The sequence below is a fragment of the Pinus tabuliformis genome, chromosome 6 (genome assembly GCF_031772625.1).
Source record: "Pinus tabuliformis cultivar Carrire ecotype Pingquan chromosome 6, CPIR1, whole genome shotgun sequence".
NCBI classification, from domain to species: Eukaryota; Viridiplantae; Streptophyta; class Pinopsida; order Pinales; family Pinaceae; genus Pinus; species Pinus tabuliformis.
Window position 1 is genome coordinate 1,603,994,904 of NC_142292.1, and position 21,884 is coordinate 1,604,016,787.

The 21,884-nt window shown below is 41.1% G+C and overlaps 2 protein-coding genes across 2 annotated transcripts in view; one reads left to right on the plus strand and one right to left on the minus strand.

Moving 5' to 3' along the window:
- Nucleotides 1–21,884, plus strand: part of CYP77A5P (cytochrome P450, family 77, subfamily A, polypeptide 5) — a 147,548-nt gene that overhangs the window by 112,130 nt on the left and 13,534 nt on the right. The window lies entirely within an intron of this gene.
- Nucleotides 79–16,069, minus strand: LOC149265008 (uncharacterized). The gene is made up of 2 exons (XM_089379817.1): nucleotides 15,976–16,069; nucleotides 79–529 (listed from the first exon to the last, which is right to left on the minus strand). The coding sequence occupies exons 1-2, from the start codon at nucleotides 16,067–16,069 to the stop codon at nucleotides 249–251; spliced, it is 375 nt and encodes a 124-aa protein (XP_089235943.1). The 3' UTR covers nucleotides 79–248.

Below are 21,884 nucleotides of genomic sequence, written 5' to 3' on the forward strand. Positions count from 1 at the left end.
GCGGCTTCGCCTCCTCGTGACCACGGTTATGACTGCAGCATGTGTTTAGGGCATCACGTTGACTATCTCTGCCACTTCATGCACAAAATAAATGCACATTTATGCCTCTTCTGCTCTATCTTGTAAAGAAAATAAAACTTTCTTATCTTCCTACGATTCCACATGTTGATGACCATCACCTCACACCTTCATACTCCAATGGGCATGTGCCTCGAAAAGTTCCAAAATATTTGACAATATAAGACCAGTTATCCGAAGTATACATGCACTCCCACCGCTATCAGAAAGATGGCATACAGGCCGAAGAATATGAAAGAGTGAACCAGAATAGATATACCATTTGTACGAAAGTTGTTGCTGAACTCCACGGTACGACTGCTCCCAGGAAGCTGAAACAAGAGCCCCGGCGTCAACAATACGAATAACAACACTCCGATAAGAACAGGCCCCCAGTCTGCTATTTCTCTAATTGAACCCCTGTGCAGTGAAATCGAACAGACCCAGAAGTATATTGATAGGACCAGTAGTCCTCAATTCTACGCGTATAGATGACAGTGTATAGAGTTCATTGTTGTGCGTAGTTGCTCCATTGTCAACATTCATTGCTATGCATTAGAACTAGGGCGTCATAGGCCAGCAAATATTCTCATGGTGTCTCTCTCCTACTCCAGAAACCCAAGACGTGGATAGGAGGAGATCACCTCAAGAATGTGTGTGTATAAATGATATCAAATCCTCATCTATTTATACCAAAACAAGGATGATGAATAGACACGTCGGTTGGGCTTCTAGAGCCTAATAAGAGCTGGTCGGCTTGACTATAATTACATAAACAAAATAAATTTATATCTCCATAAATACTTATCGGAATCGGATGATCTTTGGATCAATCCTACACCTCTCGACAAGAGGGATCCAATAAAAATATCAGCTGCCATAAATAAGCCGACCCACATGGATTTTGGCCCTAGTTGCCAATTTAACACTAACATATAACTTCTTAAAGTTAAGATCCTCGAGGTAGTCACAGGCTTGCAGTCCACCATACCAAATCTTTCCAGAATCTTCACCACATATTTTCCTTGAGATAGGAAAATTTCCCTTGGCTTTTGCCACACTTCAAGTCCTTGGTCCTTCATTTCAAATTCAAAAGCCAACTCCCTCTTACATTTTTGAATGAGAGGGTGTGCACCTGTTAGAAAGAGGTCATCTACATACAGCACCAGTATGAGAGGCTTGTCATCTTCAACCTTAAAGTAAAGGTTAGGATCGGCTTCACTCCTAGTGAATCCCAACTTCATCAAGTAGCTATCGATCCTTTCATACCATGCTCGGGGTGCTTGCTTCAGCCCATAGGGAGCCTTCTTCAACCTGCATACGTGAGATTTTCAATCATAAATCTCAAATCCTTCGGGTTGCTCCACATAGACCTCTTCTTTGATCGAACCGTGCAAGAATGCAATCTTGATATCCATCTGATGTAGGTTCCATCCTTGTGAAGCCACAAGGGCTATGATCAAGCGGATGGTCGTATATCTGGCAACAGGTGCAAATATCACATCATAGTTTATACCTTCCTTCTGGGAGAAACCACGAGCAACAAAACGAGCCTTATACTATGCCGTACTTCCATCTGCTGCAGCTTTATCTTGTAAAGCCATTTTGAAGTAACAATTGTCTTGTCCTAGGGTCTGGGAACTACTTCCCAGACATCATTCTCCATAATGGTCATAGCATCCTTCCATACTTGATGCTTGACGGCATCTGAGAATGATGAAGGCTCATTTTGTATGATTGTGCTCATATTGGTCAGGTATCCCTGATACCTGTTGGGTTTCTTACTTTCACGGAAGGTTCCTCAGGGTGCAATATTTCCTTCAGCATCATCAAGTAGCCCCCTAAGCCATGAAGGCCTCTTCCTGGGAGAGGAAGGCTCAGGTGGATAAATAGGATCCATCGGTTCTTCCACATCAGGCATTGTTATATCATCTACCCATAGAGACAGCGTCCACAATCGTACGGTGCCACACCATTCTGCTCTGGAGTATGTGGTGTAGTAGTCTCCCTCTTAATGCCAGCCTCAGATATGTCTGAGTGAACCAACTGTAATATATCGGAGGTCTTGCTTAGGCTTGAGGGGAATGGTCCCCTTTTGAGCTTTCATTCGGCACATCCTGGACATACACCTTCTTTCTCTACTCGGAATTCGGGCATCCCTGTCACCATTTGTCTTACACGAAGTAGAGCTTTATAATGAAGGGGGGCAAACCTCCGATGCCAAAGTTCGGACTGAAGAGATGTGTCATAAGATATGACACCTAGCGGACTTCCATCGACCTGATATAATGAATCAACACGCAACCCAAGAGTAAAGGCATCTTTAACATTATTTTTCCATATACGTACCTTGCCATTGCTGAAGGTTACCTTGTAGCCTTTGGCTTCCATTGCTGAGATGGACACCAGGTTCTTTCGGAGGTCGGGTGCATTTAATACATCCTGGAATTTCTAGCCTTCTTGAATGGTTGCCCTCTTCCTTGATTTCCAGCATTCCTTTTACCTTTGCTGTTGAATTTTCCATTCCTTCGATTACCATGAGAGGGATTTTGATCATCGTCACAGTGAGAGTCCTTTCTATCAGGACATTCCCTTGCATAGTGACTTGATTTATTGCAAATGAAACATCGTCCTTTTCTTCCACCCTTAGGTCCAACCTTTCTTTTCGATTTAGACCCAGAATTATTTCTTTTCTTAGCAATGAGAAGAAGAAGCAGCAGGATGACCTTTAGGTATGGGCATTTCTTGCTCTTCTACCCTTGTTTCTTCTTGAATGCATCTAGCCATTAATTCCTCGAAACCATGAATTACATTATTGTTTAGAAGAGTAGTCCTGAACACGTACCACTCGGATGGTAATCCTCCAAGAGTTGTGAGTGCCATTTCTCTGTTAGTAATAGTCTCCCCAATAGATAGGAGATCGTTCTTGATCTCGGTGATTCTTAAGAAGTATGCTTGCATACTCTCATCTTTACCCTTCTTGATTTCCCTTAGCTTATTTCTAAGAAACAAAACTTGATTTGCATCATTAACTTTAAATAAACTCACCAGTCTATCATAGATTTCCTTGGAGGTGTCTAGTTCAGAGATGTAGGCCACCAAGCACTTGTCGATAGAGTCCCAGATGATCTTCTTTGCTTTAATTTCTCCATTCTTTCATTTGTTCCTGGCAGCAGGAGGTGCATTGGATGGAGGCTCAACAATATTGCCTCTTACATGATCCAACACCCCTTGATGCTCAAAGGTTAGATCGATAGACATCTTCCATCCGTGATAGTCAGCTTTCTCATGGAGCTTGTCTTCGGCAGGAAAGAGTGTTGAGGACCCCATTGTTCTTTTAGGATAGCCTTGCCAATCTTCTCTTCGGTGATTGCTCTTGCTCTTGCTTGGGCTTTGTCTTCACCTCAGCTCTGATACCATGTTAAGTTATGGTATGTTCTATGCTTATAACAGTTTGCTTCTTTTCCTTATTATATTCCACAGATTAGCAATCACATATACATAAAGTAAAGTGTAGATAGAACATTAAACGATCGACAGAAAACAAGCCAAGACAAGAGACACAAGATGTGGCGGCTAGCTAGGGACAAACCCCACAATGTGTGGGGAAACCCTTTGATCAAATCTTCTTTTATCTTCAATAATTCAATAGAGAGAAATAGTACAATAAATCTGATTCATATCAACAGTAGCAAACCCTAGATTAGCAGCATCAGCATTAGCGGCTTCATCATCAAACTAGGGCAGACGATATCTCACAAACTGACCGTCTGATCGGCTTGATTCCACCACCAAAAGTTACGGCTTCCAGAGGAGGTTCAGATGAACCTATAGCACAGTTTAGATGAAGAGATCTTCTAGTCCACGCAAGTCAATCTTTACTTCTGCAGTTGCAGCTTCAGTTTCGGCAGCTTCCGGCTTCAAACTAGGGTAGTCGATATCTTGCAAACCATCCGTCGGATTGAATTGATTCCACCACCAAAAGTTGCGGCTTTCAGAGGAGGTTCAGATGAAGCTACAACGCAGTTCAGATGAGGAGATCTTCTAGTCCACGCAGGTCAAACTTTACTTCTGCAGTTGCAGCTTCAGTTTCGGCAGCTTCCGGCTTCAAATGTGTGAGGGAGAGACCCTTTTCTACGCAGTAGAGAAGAGACTCTTTTCTGCGTAGTAGAGAGAGAGAGATGTGATGAGATGAGTGAGTCCAAATGAGGAAAAGTCCTCCTGTATTTATACACAACATTGGTGTTTGAATAGATGCGACTGTGCTTCTGAGCCTACATGAGTTGTAGGTCGGCTTGATAATAATTACATAATCAAAGTAAATTCATATCTCCATGAATACTTATCGGAATCGGATGATCTTTATATCAATCCTACACCTCTCGACGAGAGGAATCTAATAAAAATATTATCAGCCGTGAATAAGATGACCCACATGAAGTTTTGCCCTAATTGCCAATTTTAACACCCCATGAGTTCCCCCACATCATTAAGGAACCCATGCATGTCCCAACCCTTGGTGGGCAATGAACTGCTCCACCTTAAGGGGGTAATAATTGCTTATAGCATACACAACATACTCTCATCTTCTGGAGCCCCGAGCAGTATAATAATGAAAAATCAAGAAAAGGCAAAAGACAAAAGAAGAAGGGTGGAAAAACAAAGGCCGAGGTAACTCATGTACCACAATTGCTCCCTCCCACATCTATACACCAAAGTATGTGGACATGCCTCATCATTACCACCCTTGAACCCATGGCATTTGGCCCCGAGACCCCTATGTCCCAATCCACCTCATCATCATCCACATGACCCCTATCACTTGAAGGATGTACCCTGCACATGTCTTTCTCTTAGGGGCTGGGAACACCTAATAAGGTTGTTTATTAACCACCCCTACCTAGGGAGGTAACACTATTACATGCTCAAACCCCAAATCTCCAAGGGAAACCCATTATGAAGTCTCATTTGTACCCTTGACTAACAAGCTTGGTTCACTTAGATGCACTAATGAATTATTGTACTTGATGGCGAGGAGGCACATTGGATCTTATATGTAATTGGCAGATGGTTTCATCATGGGTTGGGCAACTTAACTGGGGCCTAAGTCCAACAGAGGATCATATTGGCACTTGCAGGGGATGCGTTGAGAGCCATGGGACTCTGTTATGTGATAGAGCATCATTTCATGTTATGGGCACCCTTTGCCCCTCCAACAAATTGTTCAATTGCCCCACATCATTCATGAGATGATGTGCTTGGACCAACATTGCCCTAGCCAGCTTATTCGTGTACACATAGTTTGGAAGTTGATTCGAGGCCTAGAGGAGGTTTGTCTCACCCTTGAGACATGGTAGGGCATGCACCATCTTTAGAGCCCTCATTTGGAGCAATCTACAAGCTTCTCTTTCGCTGGGAGACCCATGAGACCAATACTTGTGCCCCAGAGCCACTTTGGAGCACCACATGATGACTTACATGGACATCAAGGGGCCATCCCCTTGTGCATCATTTATGGAGCCCTCTCTCTCATTTTGGCACTTAGAGGACCCAATGTGGCCTTCCAACGGCCTCATTTCATCATGACGTCATCATTTCGGCCTACTATTGGATGGTTTATTCATAATTTTTGAAGCTACTTGGTGGGGCTTGTCACCAAGGCCTTATTTTTGCACATTAAAATAATGTTAGGGGCTTTAGAATAGGAATTCGACCTCTAAAGGTCTCATATAAATAGAACTAGCTCTCATTGTGAGAGAACATCATCATTACTTAGAATTCTGTTGTAAAAAGAACTTCACACTTTTTCTCTTGGACGAATTGAAGACTCTTTGATGCATTTCAATATCCTTGGAAACTAGAATTTTGTTCTTCTTGGAGCTACATCTTGATTTGTGGTTGGATATATCTCATTGTCATCTTGTAAGTGTTATTTTGTTGAAGCTTTTTCTTGTAATAATGTCTAATGTGTAGAATCATTGCAACTAGTTAATTCTCTTGTGCCCTAATTTGTTAAATATCATCATGAAAGGTTACTTGGTTGTAGATTGCACATGTTACTCATTACATGAAAATTGGATGAATATTCCTAGTGGATTGAAATTTATTTTTCTTTCATGGAAGTCCATAAACCTTAAGTAGGTAAATGTTGCAAATTGATTGCTAGGGCATCATTCTTTGGCCTCCTTGAAGACGGTTTTGGCAAATCTTGAATCGTCATAGACTCCATAGCCAAGGGAAATAGGCACTGGTCCAAGATCCTCCCTTTTCTTCTTCTAAAAATTCAGCCCCTCTCCATTAGACAGCTAGCTGGGGCATCCCGCAAATTTCATTAGAGTGAGAATTTAGGGGCTCTGCTTAGATTTAACTCTTCCTTTGTGTTTTCTCTTGACGATCTCAAATTTTGGTTGAGTATTGTTGAGATTTGTGGCTTGGGAGGTACTCCAAACCCTAGGATTCAGGGTTGTGGAGGAATTGACACCACAAAAGTGCTTTGTGGGCCAAGAACCCAAGCTTGTGGGTGTGAAACCAAAGAGGATTTTGGACATTTGACACTTGGAGATGGAAGAGCACCCATAGAGGAACCAGGGGTAGCTTCAAGCACCAAGAGAGGAGGTCTCTAAATTGAGATATTGATTTTTGTATATCTCATGTGGGCTAATTGGCTAAGAAATCAAGTTGGCCTTGACTTGAGGAGACACCATGCACGGGCTAACCGTTAACCCTAGGAGGCATATAAATAAAGGAGATTGGAGACCTCATTTCATCATCCAAGTGCAACACTTCATAAGAAACACATCTTCTGATTGAGATGCAAACCTTGGAGTTCAATGAAGAGGAGTAGACGAATTAGGGTTACTTCTTGTGACCGTTGGGAAGATTCGAGAAGAGGACAAGGTTGAGTATTTTTGGAAGGATTTCTGAGCTATTTGTGCGAGTTTTTGGTGGTGTTTTTTGTATATAACCAAACAACATTCCTTGTAGTAATTTCAGAAGGGCCGAGGGTCTGTAGTGGATTGTTTGGAGGGGCTGAAAGGCCTACAACAAGACCAGCCCTAAAAGGAAACGAATGGGAGCAGTGGGTTGAGTGAGGAAGGCCACAACTGAGAAGAGGGTTTGAGAGCAAGAAATCAGAGCTGAAGTGACTGTTATATCAACCCTAACCAGGCCGCAAACCTTACAACAGATGCATAAACTCAAAAGCTATGTGTTGATGTGTTTAAGTTGAAATGATGCTTGTGGATAGACAATCCTAGTGGAGGACAGTTTATGTTGGACATCTTGAGGTTGTTGTAGGGAAATAAGTAGGTGTTCAAAGGAGCCCTAGATGCAAACTTTGAAGGACCAGAGGTCTGCTAGGAGAGGTAGGGATTTGGAGCTTTAAGGACTGATCTTTGAAGTGATGAAAGAAGGCAGCCAAGTGGAGTAGTTTAACAAGCCCAAGTTTGCTGAAGAGAAGGATGTCTTACAGTATTAAGGGGCAACCTTCCATGCCCTAAGTTTGCCTCATTGGAGCAACACAGGAAGGCAATAGAGGGAAGAAGTCCCTAAGAGCTGAGGAGCAACAGTGGACAGTCAAGGAGTTTGTTCACAAATGGAGTTGTAAACAAACTTGAAAGAAGTCCCTATGTGTTGAGTCAGTGATGGATGAATGATCAACTAGAGGGCGGATTGGTGAACCATGTTCAGTGACCTAAAGGAGCAGGATGTTGAGAAATCTAGGGCATGAATAGTTAAAAGATTTCTCTGCTTGATAATTGCTTTTGATATACTTTTACTTCTTAGCTTACAGTCTTTTCTTCATTATGTTATTATTGTGTTCTTTTCATCAAGACAATTACCAATATGCATAATAAAAGACAAGTGACACAGTATGTAGGCTTGTCAGCCAGGGCCAAAAACTCTCACCTCTTGAGAGGAAAACCCAATCAAAATTATTCTTATAGATCTTCAATTAATGAGTACCAAGACCATGACATAGACCCTTGAATCTAGTATCCTCCCAAGAACCTTGTCACTAACCTTGATGCTCCACCTCTTCCCTTTCTCGACTTCCTTGTTGATCTCAAACTTCTCTCCTTGGCTCCTTCTAGAGAAACTCGGTCTCTATGATCTCACTGGCTTCCTCTAAAGAATCTCGATTTCTAGATCTTGATCTCGGTTACCTAGAAGAAACCTCCTTTGCTGTCCCAAAAGATGTTGAGAAATCTAGGCCATGAATAGTTAAAAGATTTCTTTGCTTGATAATTGCTTGTGATATACTTTTACTTCTTAGCTTATAGTCTTTTCTTCGTTAAGTTATTATTGTGTTCTCTTCATCAAGCCAATTACCAATATGCACAATAAAAGACAAGTGACACAGTATGTAGGCTTCTCAGTCAGGGCCAAAACCTCTCACCTCTTGAGAGGAAAACCAAATCAAAATTCTTCTTCTAGATCTTCAATTGACGAGTGTTGATTTTTGGTAGCATCAGATGTGCTCTAAGCCTCAAAATTTGTAGGGAGGCTTGGACACATGTATTCCACAATACCCAGAAATCGTTTTGGAAAATTCCACCCGGAGACAATTTTATTAAAATAATTAATTATTTTTAATGGGTGCCTAAGTCTAAACTTAGGAAATTAAAATAATTAAAGGGTATTAATCAAACTGTGGGTGAAACTTCTAGAAGAAGACGAGGATCAAGCCAAAATGATTTGAGCCATTGATTAGAATCTAATTTGGGCCGTTGGTTCTCAACTGGAGGATTATAAGAGGAGGCTTGATGGGCATTTGGAAAACACATCGAGTAAGAGATCAAAGATCGAATTTCTGAAGAGAGCAATGTAGCAGTTGCCAGAGAGAGATTCAAAGTGACTTCTTGCAGTGAGGAGTAGGGATAGTATCCGGAGGGAAGTTTTTCTGGACCGAAGAGTACAAGGTAGAGAGGGCAGAGAGACATCCAGAGAGGTTGACTCAAGGCCACGCAGAGCTACGCTGTGGGAGCACAAAGCTTCAAAGGGAGATCGAAATTCTGCGGACGAAGTCGAGTTCCAGAGCCAAAAGTTGGGGTGTGAGACTAGGAGGCCTGAGAGCTGAAGTTTCCAGTTAGCAAAGGATCAAAAGGAGGTGCAACGCAGTCCTAGCTGCAGTGATGCAGTGACTGCGTGGGAGTGACGCAAAACTGTGCAGAGGCAGCACAGAGGCTCATCTCTAGTGCAGATCAATGTCGATTCTTCCCTTGACAAGGTGAGATCATCTCCCTATTATTTTTGCCTAGTTTCTCTCTGTATCGGATAGCCAGTTGGGCATCGAACGAATTGTACTAAGATTTACTACTGCTTAATAATACAAACCCTCAGCTGCTGCACGGTTTTCTCACACTGGGTTTTTCCGGGGACATTTGTCCAAAAATAACTGTGTAGATGTGTGTGATGATTATTTCTCTCCTGTGTTGTATCTAGTTTCCATAGTTTTTCTTTGTGTAGGCTGTAGTGTATTTAATTCGATATTCGCCGTAGCACACAACAAGTAAATTGTTTAATCGAATTAACAATTAGAAGAATTAACATCAGCGGTTGCAGTAGGAATCAGGTAACAGATTTTTCACGAGTACCAAGACCATGACACAGACCCTTGACTCTAGTATCCTCCCAAGAACCTTGTCACTAACCTTGATGCTCTACCTCTTCCCTTCGACTTCCTTCTTGATCTAGAACTCTCCTCGTCTCCTTCCAGAGAAACTCAATCTTTATCCTTCACACTACTTCTTCTTGACTTCCCTAGAGAATCTCGGTCTCTAGGCTTTCACTGGTCTCCTCTAAAGAAACTTGGTTACTAGATCTCGGTCACCCAAAAGAATCCTTCTCTTGCTACCCTAGAAGAAACCCTTCTTTTATTGCCCAGAAGAAACCTTTCTTCACTGCCCCAGAAGGATACCACCTTTGCTGATCCAGAAGAACCCTTCTTCATTGATCCAAAAGAACCCTTCTTCGTTGATCTAGAAGAACCCTTCTTTGCTGCCTAGAAGAATATCTTTTGCTGCCCAAGAGAAATCTCCTTCGCACTTCTCTTTGTAGTCCTCCGTCTTCACTCTTCTTCACCGAATTTCTAGTTGAGTTGCTTGTTCGAATTACTTATCTTCAAGTGAGGCCGAGTTAGGCTATATATACACTTCTTCTCATGTCCTTTAGGCTGACATGATTGTTGGAGGTTAGGCCGACTTCTTCTAGCAGCTTCTTCCATCGTTGTAGGCCGACTTGAAGAGGATAAGTGACAAGGTCTTGGAGGATACTTTACATAGAAAATATTGAGATTTACAAAGTGTAACATGATGCCATTACATGACATGACTCTATCATTTTATGACTAGATGACAAGTAATTCCTAAAGACTCTCAATGGGAGTCTTGACTTAAAAACAAAATCCCTTGCTCATGAAACCCATGAAGCAAGTCAGTATAATAAATTTATTTTTTCTTCTTTACATCACATTACATAAAATCATAATTACATGTCATTATGAAGACTGAACCTAGTTACACTTTTCAACACTCCCTCATAACTAGGGAGGTATTCATAATGGTACTTGGAATCTCTCAATCTGAATAATTTCTCATAAGAAGAATTCAAATTGGTAACTCATTTTTACAGCATCATATCAACCAACATTGTTATGTAGCAAGGCCTTGACTAACAACTCCTTATCTCCACAAGATTTGAGCTCAAAGCTGGCGAGACCAATGATTTATAGACACTCATCATCGTCTTTTTCGGAACATACCCCATCTGAGTTCTCTCAGGCTATGTTCCATGAGGACTATTCTTATCTTGGACTCCCCAACCCTCAAAGAATATCGGTCCTCCACGACTACTCTTCCATTGGATACCTTATCTCATCCCCAAAGAGTATCGGATGCCAAATGATTACCCAATCCTCCATTATGTCTTCCTAGGTGAAGACCAGAATGTCATGTCTATCTCTCCCTCTCACATAGGGAGGACATATTCCAATAAGGAATGTACTCATTCCTACCAAAAAGGAATGTACCTAAGCTCCCCTCTTGGCTTAGGAATTTCCAGGTTACTTCCAAGTAAGAAACTTTTCTTGCAGGATCCCTCTTAACCAGGGACTTATAGTAGCTCCTCATGTGGAACAACCAGTTGCCTGAAGACCTCCTCTTTTCTTCGATGTCATCAATTTCTTTTGTCATGGAGTCTTCATCTTTTGCGTCATCTTCATAGGGCACAGACCATCCATCACCTTTCATCTATGAGTTAGTCATGCCCTCATCTCATCAGAAAGTAACCCATCAGATTTTTCATCTGGCCTTTTGCTTTATGTCATTCTGCCGTCATGTCATATTTTTCGGAAGGATCTTACATCCTTCAATATGGTCCTCTTGGAAGTCATCCACAGATCTTCCCTTCGGCAGTCCTACATAAGCCCATCCAGATATTAATAAGAAATGAACACTTAAATCAAGATTGCCTTTGTGATGGTCTTTCATCATTACATCTTCCTGTAGGCATCAACATCCTAAATGCAGATTGACACATTTCCCAAAGATATCCTTTGTTAAGGGTCTCCATATTTTTCCAACTTCCATCAGAGTCTTCATATCTTTCCAAAAGATATTCTAGTCAACTCTTCTTGGTCTCGGATGTTGAATGCCTTCTACGCATATTACCACGATATCTTCCTTTCTTTTCACACTTCATTCCCAGGAGCTTCCAATCAGAGTTCCTCAATTGTAGTCAGCTTCCTCATGATTCATATGAGAACATATTATGTTGATTTCATCTAGTGTGACTTATGTTTTTCTGCAATCTTTCAGAGGAGGAGATCCTTTCTTCTTTTGATCATATTTCCCAAGATGGAAATAGTGATCCATATTATCTGCAACCATATGACATGACTTTCATAATATCCTATGTAAGAATACATACCTCATCTTTCCTTTCGGTCATCCAGACTTCCTATAGCATCTTCATTTGATCTAAATAACTTTATCCTTTAGACCTGTGTTCCTGCTATTTCATCATACCATCATCCCTTGAATCCCATGAGTTGGAATTCCTGATAAAAATTCTTGCTTTCCTTTCTAGATTGGTGAATCCTTCGATGAGGATTCCACCAAAGAAACTTGAGGATCTTTCATATCCTCACCCAACATATGTTTCCTTCTTGACTATTGTATGATGATCCCAGTCGATGATGACCTCTACTTCAATGAGGTTCCCAAGAGCTCCCATTCTTTGTAAACAATAGAGTTTATTCCAAACATTCTTTCTACTTCCCATGTCAAGAGCTCTTACTTCCAATGCTTCTATCACAATGCTATTTTCTAATCTAATGCATCCTATCTTATATATATTGCTTCCTATCTATAATTTACAAGTGACAAGTACCTTCTAATGAAGAAGAGCATCTCAGTCATAGTAGAGATCTTTTACTTATTTATTCCTACACTTCTTTGACTTGGGCTCTTTCACTTCTTCGGTAATGTGGGCTTCTTCCCTATTCCTCTTGTCCTTACTACGTTTAGGACAATCTTTCTATTGTCCCAAGTTCTTGACATCCATAGTATCTTACCTTATCCATGTTCCTCCTTTTCTTTTGAGGACGGAACTTTCCAAATTTCTCTTTCTTTCTTTCCATAGCAATGTATGCTTGATTCTACTCATTTGGCCCGACATGAAATTTTGCCTTCAGTTTAGTTTCTTCGATCTTACAGAGTGACCATAAATCTTGAAATGGAGTAGTGTCTTTCTTTCCATATAAACTTGAAGTGAAATTACCCCATTCTTCCAGTAGTGCATTCAGTACCATTGTGGTCATCTCTTTATCAAACATGACTTCTCCTAGCTCTTGTAGTTGACCTCAAATTTCTGATTATTCCATCTTCCTTGCATATCTTCAATTTGTAGAGTTCTTACCTTAATTAGATTACTTCTCCTGCAGTACTTACGGAAAACAACTCTACCAATTTGTCATATATAGATTTTTTAGTCTCCAACTTAGATACATATGGGATTAGAGAGTCTTTTATAGATTCTATAAGAATCCTCTGGGCTCTCACTTCTCCCTTCATGAATCTAGCATGTGCTTGAGTATCTTCCTTTGGAGGCTGGGTTATTAAACCTTTGATGTGATCCATGACCTCATTCTCAATAAAATTTAGGTATGTCCTTTTCTTCCATGCAAAGAAATTTGCAGCCCCAACCAATTTATTGCTTTCCTTGCAAAAAGACATTTTGTTATTATTAGATATAGTCATAGACTTACTTGAGAGATTGATGAGAGAGAGGTTGATTCACGACCCTTCTTGAATGATTTAGTCTTCCTTCTTTCTTGAAGATGGTTTCAAGACTCTTGTTGGTGTAGATTTCTTCGATCTAGGGTTTTGAAGATCTTGTCCTTGGTAACCCATGAATCTGCTATGATCCTTCTTCGACGCTTGATTAGATGGCTAGGAGTTTTCGACTTCCTTTGACCTTTCTATGAAGCTTGATTCTTGTGTGTCAACTTGCTTTGAATGCCCCTTTCTGACTTCAACACCTAAGCTTTGAAACCATGTTGAGAAATCTAGGGCATGAATAGTTAAAAGATTTCTCTGCTTGATAATTGCTTGTGATATACTTTTACTTCTTAGCTTATAATTTTTTCTTCATTAAGTTATTATTGTGTTCTCTTCATCAAGAAAATTACCAATATGCACAATAAAAGACAAGTGACACAGTATGTAGGCTTCTCAGCCAGGGCCAGAACCTCTCACCTCTTGAGAGGAAAACCCGATCAAAATTATTCTTCTAGATCTTTAATTGACGAGTACCGAGACCACGACACAGACCCTTGACTCTAGTATCCTCCCAAGAACTTTGTCACTAACCTTCATGCTCTGCCTCTTCCCTTCGACTTCCTTCTTGATCTGGAACCGCTCTCCTTGGCTCCATCTAGAGAATCTCGGTCTCTATCCTTCACACTGCTTCTTCTCTGCTTCCCTACAGAATCTTGGTCTCTAGGCTTTCACTGGTCTCCTCTAGCAAAACTTGGTCTCTAGATCTCGGTCACCCAGAAGAATCCTTCTCTTGCTACCCCAGAAGAAAACCACCTTCGCTGATCCAGAAGAACTCTTCGTCGTTGATCTAGAAGAACCCTTCTTTGCTGATCCAAAAGAATCTCTTTTGTACCCAGAAGAAATCTCCTTCACACTTCTCTTTTTAGTCCTTCTTCTTTGCTCTTCTTCACTGAATTGCTGGTCGATTTGCTTGTTCGAATTACTTATCTTTAAGTGAGGCCGAGTTAGGCTATATATACACTTCTTCTCATGTCCTCTAGGTTGACATGATTGCTGGAGGTTAGGCTGACTTCTTCTGGCAGCTTCTTCCATCGTTGTAGGCCGACTTGAAGAGGATAAGTGACAAGGTCTTGGAGGATAATTTACATAGACAATATTGAGTGTTTACAAAGTGTAACATGACTTCATTACATGACAATGACTATCATTTTATGACTAGATGACAAATAATTCCTAAAGACTCTCAATGCGAGTCGACTTAAAAACAAAATCCCTTGCTCATGAAACCCATGAAGCAAGTCAATATAATAAATTTAATTTTTCTTCTTTACATCACATTACATAAAATCATAATTACATGTCATTATGAAGACCGCACCTAGTTACACTTTTCAACAGAAGAAACCTCTCTTCGTTGATCCCAAAAGAAACCTCCTCTTTGCTGCCCCAAAAGAATCTCTTCTTCGCTTCCCTAGAAGAAACCTCTCTTTGTTGATCCCAAAAGAAACCCTACTTCGCAATACCCAGAAGAATCTCCTTCACTATACCTTCTTCGCACTTCTTTTGCTGGACTCTACTTTGCACTTCTTCTTGATCGAATGCTTGTCAAGTTGCTTGCTCTAAGTGAGGCTGAGTGTGGCTTATATATACACCTTTCCTCATGTCCTTTAGGCTGACATGATCACTTGTGGTTAGGCTGACTTCTTCTAGTAGTTTCTTCCATTCTTGTAGGCCGAATTGAAGAGGATAAGTGACAAGGTCTCGGAGGATACTTTACATAGACAAATTTGACCTTTTACAAAGTGTAACATGACTTCATTACATGACAATGACTCTATCATTTTATGAGTAGATGATAAATATTTCCTAAAGGTTCTCAATGGGAGTCTTGACTCAAAATAAAATCTCTTGCTCATGAAACCCATGAAGCAAGCAATACAATAAATTTATTTTTCTTCTTTACATCATATTACATAAAATCATAAGTACATGTCATTATGGTGACCGAACCTAGTTACACTTTTTAACACTCCCTCTTAACTAGGGAGGTATTCATAATGGTACTTGGACTTTCTCAATCTAAAGAATTTCTCATAAGAAGAATTCAGATTGGTAACTCATTTGTATAACATCATATCAACCAACATTGTTACATAGCAAGGCCTTGACTAACAACTCCTTATCTCCACAAGATTTGAGCTCAATGCTGGCAAGACCAATGATTTATAGACACTCTCATCATTGTCTCTCTCGGAACATCCCTAGGGTACTCAGGGTACTCAGGGTATGTTCCATGAGGACTATTCTTATCTTGGACTCCCCAACCCTCAAAGAATATCGGTCCTCCATGACTACTCTTTTGTTGGATGCCCTATCTCATCCTCAAAGAGCATCGAATGCCAAATTATTATCCAATCCTCCATTCTGGCTTCCTAGGTGAAGACCAGCATGACATGTCTATCTCTCCCTCTCAAATAGGGAGGACATATTCCAATAAAGGAATGTACTCATTCCTACCAAAAGGAATGTACCTAAGCTCCCTCTTGGCTTAGGAATTCCAAGTTTCTTCCAAGCAAGAAACTCCTTTTTCAGGCTACTAGGGACCTACAACATCTCCTCATGTGGAACAACCAACTACCTGAAGAAATCCGCTCTTCTTCGATGTCATCAATTTCTTTTATCATGGAGTCTTCATCTTTTGGGGACTTGTTCATAGGCCTCATACCATCCATCACTTTCATCCATGAGTTAGTCATGTCCTCATTTCATCAGAAAGTGATCCATCAGTTTTCCATCTGGCTTTGCTTCATGTCATTCTGCTTTCATGCCATATTTTCCGGAAGGATCTTACATCCTTCAATATGGTCCTCTTGGAAGTCATCCACAGATCTTCCCTTTGGCAGTCCTACATAAGCCCATCCAGATATTAGTTCAAAAATAAGAGATGAACACTTAAATCAAAATTACCTTTGTGATGGTCTTTCATCATGACATTTTCTTGTAGGTATCAGTGTCCTGCATGCAGATTGACACATTTCCCAAAGATATCCATTGTCAAGGGTCTCCATCTTTTTCTGACTCCTATCAGAGCCTTCATATCTTTCTGGGAGATATTCTAGTCAAATCTTCTTGGTCTCGGATGTTGAATGCGTTCTATCTTTGTTGCATATTTTACGGTCTCCTCCTTTCTTTTCACACACTTCATTGCCAGGAGCTTCTAATCATAGTTCCTTAATTGTAGTCAGCTTCTTCATGATTCATATGAGAACATATTATGTTGATTTCATCTAGTGCGACTTATGTTTTTTTGCAATTTTTCAAAGGAGATCCCTTCTTCTTTTGATCATATTTCCCAAGATGGAAATAGTGATCCATATTATCTTGCAACCATATGACATGACTTTCATAATAATCTATGTAAGCATACATACCTTATCTTTCCTTTCAGTCATCCAGACTTCCTGAAGCAGCTTCATTTGAATGAAAGAACTTTATCCTTTAGACCTACTTTCCTGTTATGTCATCATACCATCATCTCTTGAATCCCACAAGTTGGAATTCCTAATGAAACTCTTGCTTCCTTTCGAGATCAGTGAATCCTTTGATAAGGATTCCATCATAGAAACTCGAGAATTTTTCATATCCTCACCCGGTAGATGTTTCCTTATTGACTCTTTGTATGATGATCCCTAGTTGATGATGACCTCTACTTCTTTCTATAAGTATCACTGGAGATTTCAATGAGGTTGCCAAGAGTTCCCATTCTTTGTAGTTAATAAAACATCCTTTCTGCTTCCCATTCAAGAGCTCTTACTCCTAATGCTTCTATCACAATGCTATTTTCTAATCTGATGCATCCTACTATCTATAAATTACAAGTGAAAAGTACCTTCTAGTGAAGAAGATCATCTCAGTCATAGTAGAGATCTTTTTGCTTCTTCCTTCTTAAGCTTCTTTGTCTCAAGTTCTTTCACTTCCTCAGTAATATGGACTTCTTCCTTGTCCCTCTTACGTTTATGACACTCTCTTCTATAGTGCCCAAGTTTCTGACAACCATAGCATCTTTCCTTAGCCATGTTCTTCTTTCTCTTTTGAGGACCAAACTTTCTAAATTTCCCTTTCCTTCTTGTCACTGATTGGTCCCTTCTGTCTGATCTTTTGTTACTTTCTATCTTCAACCTGTCTTCTTTTGCCTTGCAGAGAGACCATAATTTGATGAATGGAATAGTTTCCTCTTCCCTAGTGGATATGAGGTTACCTTGTTCATTAGTCAATGCATTTAGAATAATGGAGATCATTTCGTTATCAGATACCATTTTTCCTAGATCATGCAATTGACCTCTTATATGAGATGCTTTTGAGAGGACTCAAAATCATCTTGTCCATCCTGCAACCTCGACGAGGACTCGTCTTCCTGCTCATCACTGAGATCCTCAAGGTCATCTTCATCTTGGTTGGTCGATAAGTGGAACCTCTCTTCCTCTCTTCTCTTGAAGAACAATGGCTAAGGTATTTGTTACATGATTTTGGTAGTATGCTTCTAGGAGGACAACATTAGTAGGGTTCTCCTTATATTCACATTTCATCTTATGAAGCTTCACTTCTTCATCATATAAGCAAGAGGAAACTTCATTAGAATTATATTCCCTTATTACCTCCCTGCATGACCTACTATATTCATCCATTCTTTCTTGCGTGACATGGGGGCTCTTGGATCCACCTCTTCGTCATCCCCAGAGGAGGTATTCCTTTTCATATTAATGAGGTTATTCAAAATATTCACAGCACAAGTTATGTGAGCAAGGTCTTGGTTATTGAGTTTTTCAAATATAGGACCAAGAGAAATCTCCATCCTCTATGATTTTGCATATTAAGATTATAATGGAGTCACCAGGGTGAATTGAGGTGCCTGATAGATGCGTGCTTCACCCTACAAGCATTAACTTCAAAGCTCATTGAAGAACTAGGGCTTCATTCTTCCAGTGGAGTCACCAAGAATGATATGTCAATATGTCATATAGGGAACAAAACACACGTCTCGTGTCCCCAACAACGACACCAAAAATGTTACCGCTCAAACTAGCAGGGGGCCTAAAAGGGGTTCCTAAGAGGGCAACTGCTAGGTTAAGGATAACAGTGGAGGCTTAGCCCATTGTCACCACATCTAAGTCTCCCTGCTCTTTATGGACTTTTACCGATGGAAGGAGTCTCGGTAGTGTAGGGATCACTTGTAAGGTATATGTCAATGGATAGGTGGAAAGTGACCCTGGAAACCCTTTCCCAAGGATGGAGTGAATAATGGAACTTGCTTGCTCTTTAAGCAAGGGACTTGGTCCTCCAAGGGTAAGGGGTGAGGATTGGAGGGTCGAGGGAGAAGGAATAGGCTTATAGACAAGGTCCTCAATCCCTATAATCCTTGGGAAACTTGGATTCCCAAATGGTCCTTGACAAATAATCTTTATTGAGAAGTGGGATCACACGGGGCCAAGTGGACCCAGTCTAGGTTCGGGGATGGAATGTAGTAAGTTAGTAACCAATGATGTTCCTACCCTGGACAAGGTGAAAGGGAAGGACCAAACAAGAATATTTGCTTCAAAAGGTTGAATTGATCCAGTTGAGGTCTAACCTTGGGGATGCCTAGGCAAAATTCGATCCTAGAGCTAGCGCTTGGGATTCCCGAAGATTCCACCATTAGAATTGCCTCAAATTTGGAGGAGAGGGAGGGGACCCACCAGCGCAATAGCCTGTGGGAGATCAAAATTTTTCCTTGGGTCAATTCCCGGGAAATTGATGCCCTAGGTGACCTAATGGGGCTAGACCTAGGGAAAAGGGGAAAAGGGTAAAAAGAGGGATGAGGGATCAAGTGCTTAATTCACTTGGGGATATGGAGTCAAGGATGATGATGAGTAAGAACTTGGTTTCTTGATCAAGGAGGTCCGAAAAGCTAGCTTCATCCAATGTTGAGAGAAAGAAAAGAAAAATGACCTTCAAGCATTTATACGTGAAAGAAAATGATGCAATCTTATCGAGACAAATAATCTATCGAGACAAATAATCTCTAGGACATTTCATTCATATAACATTGGCCCATACATTAAATTAGCTAAAACATGCTTAATTCCACATTTCAATTTATGCAACTAACCCAAATTTTAGCAGTATGCAGCAACAAGAATAACGTCAAAATTTACTTACAACGTTATAGAATATATCCAACCAGCATTTCGTTTGCAAGACAAAGCTCCAGGACAAGAAAAATAGCCCAAATCCATGCGTCAAAATTCATCCATCTCCAAAAAATATCCTCCAAGGAAAAAATGCGAAGTTCTCTATGATTAGAGAGATCCCAAGTCAAGTGATGATCCAAATGAATGTATATAACATCAATATATAGCCTCCTAAGGAGTTTGAATTAGCTTATGGGCCTACATTAGCCCCAAATGATAAAATAATGTGCAAATAAAACCCCTATTGGTGATAAGCCCACCAAACTAGCTCACAAGTGTAAAAATAAGCCTCACAAGGGGCCAAATAATAATATGCACATGTCGCAGGGCCCTCCAAAGGCCTAATAATGTCCTGAAGTGCCATATTGAGGAATAAATTCCTCGAAATATGATGGACAAGGCGGTGGCCCCTTATTCTCCAAGTAGTAGTCCATGTGGTGCTCCCAATGGGTCTAAGGGCACATAAATGACCCCATGGGCCTCCATATGAATGAAAGATGCCTGTAGATCCTCTGCAAGGGTCCAAGTGGTGGATGAATGTTGCCATGACATTGTACAAGCACCAAGACACCTGCCAAGGGTGTGGGCCTCTTGTGGGGGCCTGTTGGGCATAATGTACCAAGCATATCACCATCATCCCAAAAGTGGATCGCTAGTAATCTCTGAGCATCGATGAAGATCCGTGGAGTGTTGTCTGCTGCTGTGGAGGCCAATGGCTCTTTGTGCACACCCTATATGTGCCAATGTAGACCTCTGGGGGTTAGGATCCCGTATAAGGAGACCAAACCCAAATGGAAACCACCTGTAATCCTGCATAAGATCCAATGTGTCCCCTAAGCTTCCAGTACAACCAGTCATTAAAATAATCAGGTAAAGGAGTTTACAAATCATGGATACTATCCCCTTGAACATATTATCCCCTTTAGAAGTAGAAACCACCTAATAGGATTCTTGGTTAACCCTTGGAGTTTGGAGACATTAGCACATGCCAAAGCCCATTATGAAGTCCCCACTTGTGGTCCATGATTTGTAAAATAATTTACTCAATTTATTTGATGACTTGTTGTATTGGAAGGCTAGGGGACGTATTGGATCTTATGCAAGATTCCAGATGGTCTCCATCTTGGGTTTGGTCTCCCTATACGGGGTCCTAACCCTCCAGAGGGCTACATTGGAACATGTAGGGTATGTGTTGAGAGCCATTGGTCTCCACAGTAGTATACAACACTCTATGGATCCTCGAGGATGTTCAGAGATTGCTCGAGATTCACCTATTGGACGAGGAAAGATGCACCTGGGTCATTCTTGCCCATCCAGCCCCACAGATGCACCATGTACTTGGCAGCTGACCCAGGACTTGTAAGATGATGTGACATCACCTACACCATGATCAGATCCCTTACAAATGATCTACAAGTATCTTCGACTCATTTGGAGACCCATTAGGTTATTATTGTGCTCGCACACCCAGTGGAAGCACCACAGGTTTATTGTTTGGAGAATAAGGGGCCACCCCTTTGTCCATCAGTTTTGAGGGTCCTACTCTTCATTATGGCACCTATGGACCTTGATCCAAGTGGCTCCAGAGACGCACATAGGATTGTGGGCCAGGTTTAAGTGTCCTACAATTTGACCGAACCCGAGGCATGAAACCTAGCTCCCGAAAGCGGCGAAATTGTTGCCTCTTTAATTTGTCTAATAGCCCTTATGTTAGACAAAATCGAGAATTAACCCTACTGTAATAAAAATAAAAAAATATATATATGAGGTGGCGGGGCACCACCCCCACCACCCCTAAAATATATTACAAAACAAAAGTTTATTTAAAGGGCCGACGAACCATGACCCTTGCCGACCGACCGCAACCATAAACCAAAAAATCAATGTTAAGTTTGGCTCAGTGGCCATTACCCCGTTGAGCCTTCCAACCACTCCTGCATATATATTACAACATTAACGTTAAAGGGTTGTGGGTGGGTCACTTCCAGTGGACCTGGCCCATGCCCCACCACACTTAACAAATATGCCATCGCTTAAAACGAGCCATTGGGAGTTGAACACATGGCTGCCGGGAGGGCCGGCCCTGCCCATACGGCGGCCCCATGATACAACAAACATTAAATGCGCCCGCATGTACCAACCTCCATGCAATACGCCACCCTTTTGAATAAGCGCCAATCCAAATTTAATTAAAGGCTACGGAGGATTATGGGGCGGGCCGCCCAATGCGGACTCGACCCCCTAAAAAAATTATGTATGCGGTTTTAAAAACAAAAGGGGTATTAATATGGAGGGGTCGAGGTTTGACCACCCAACCTCC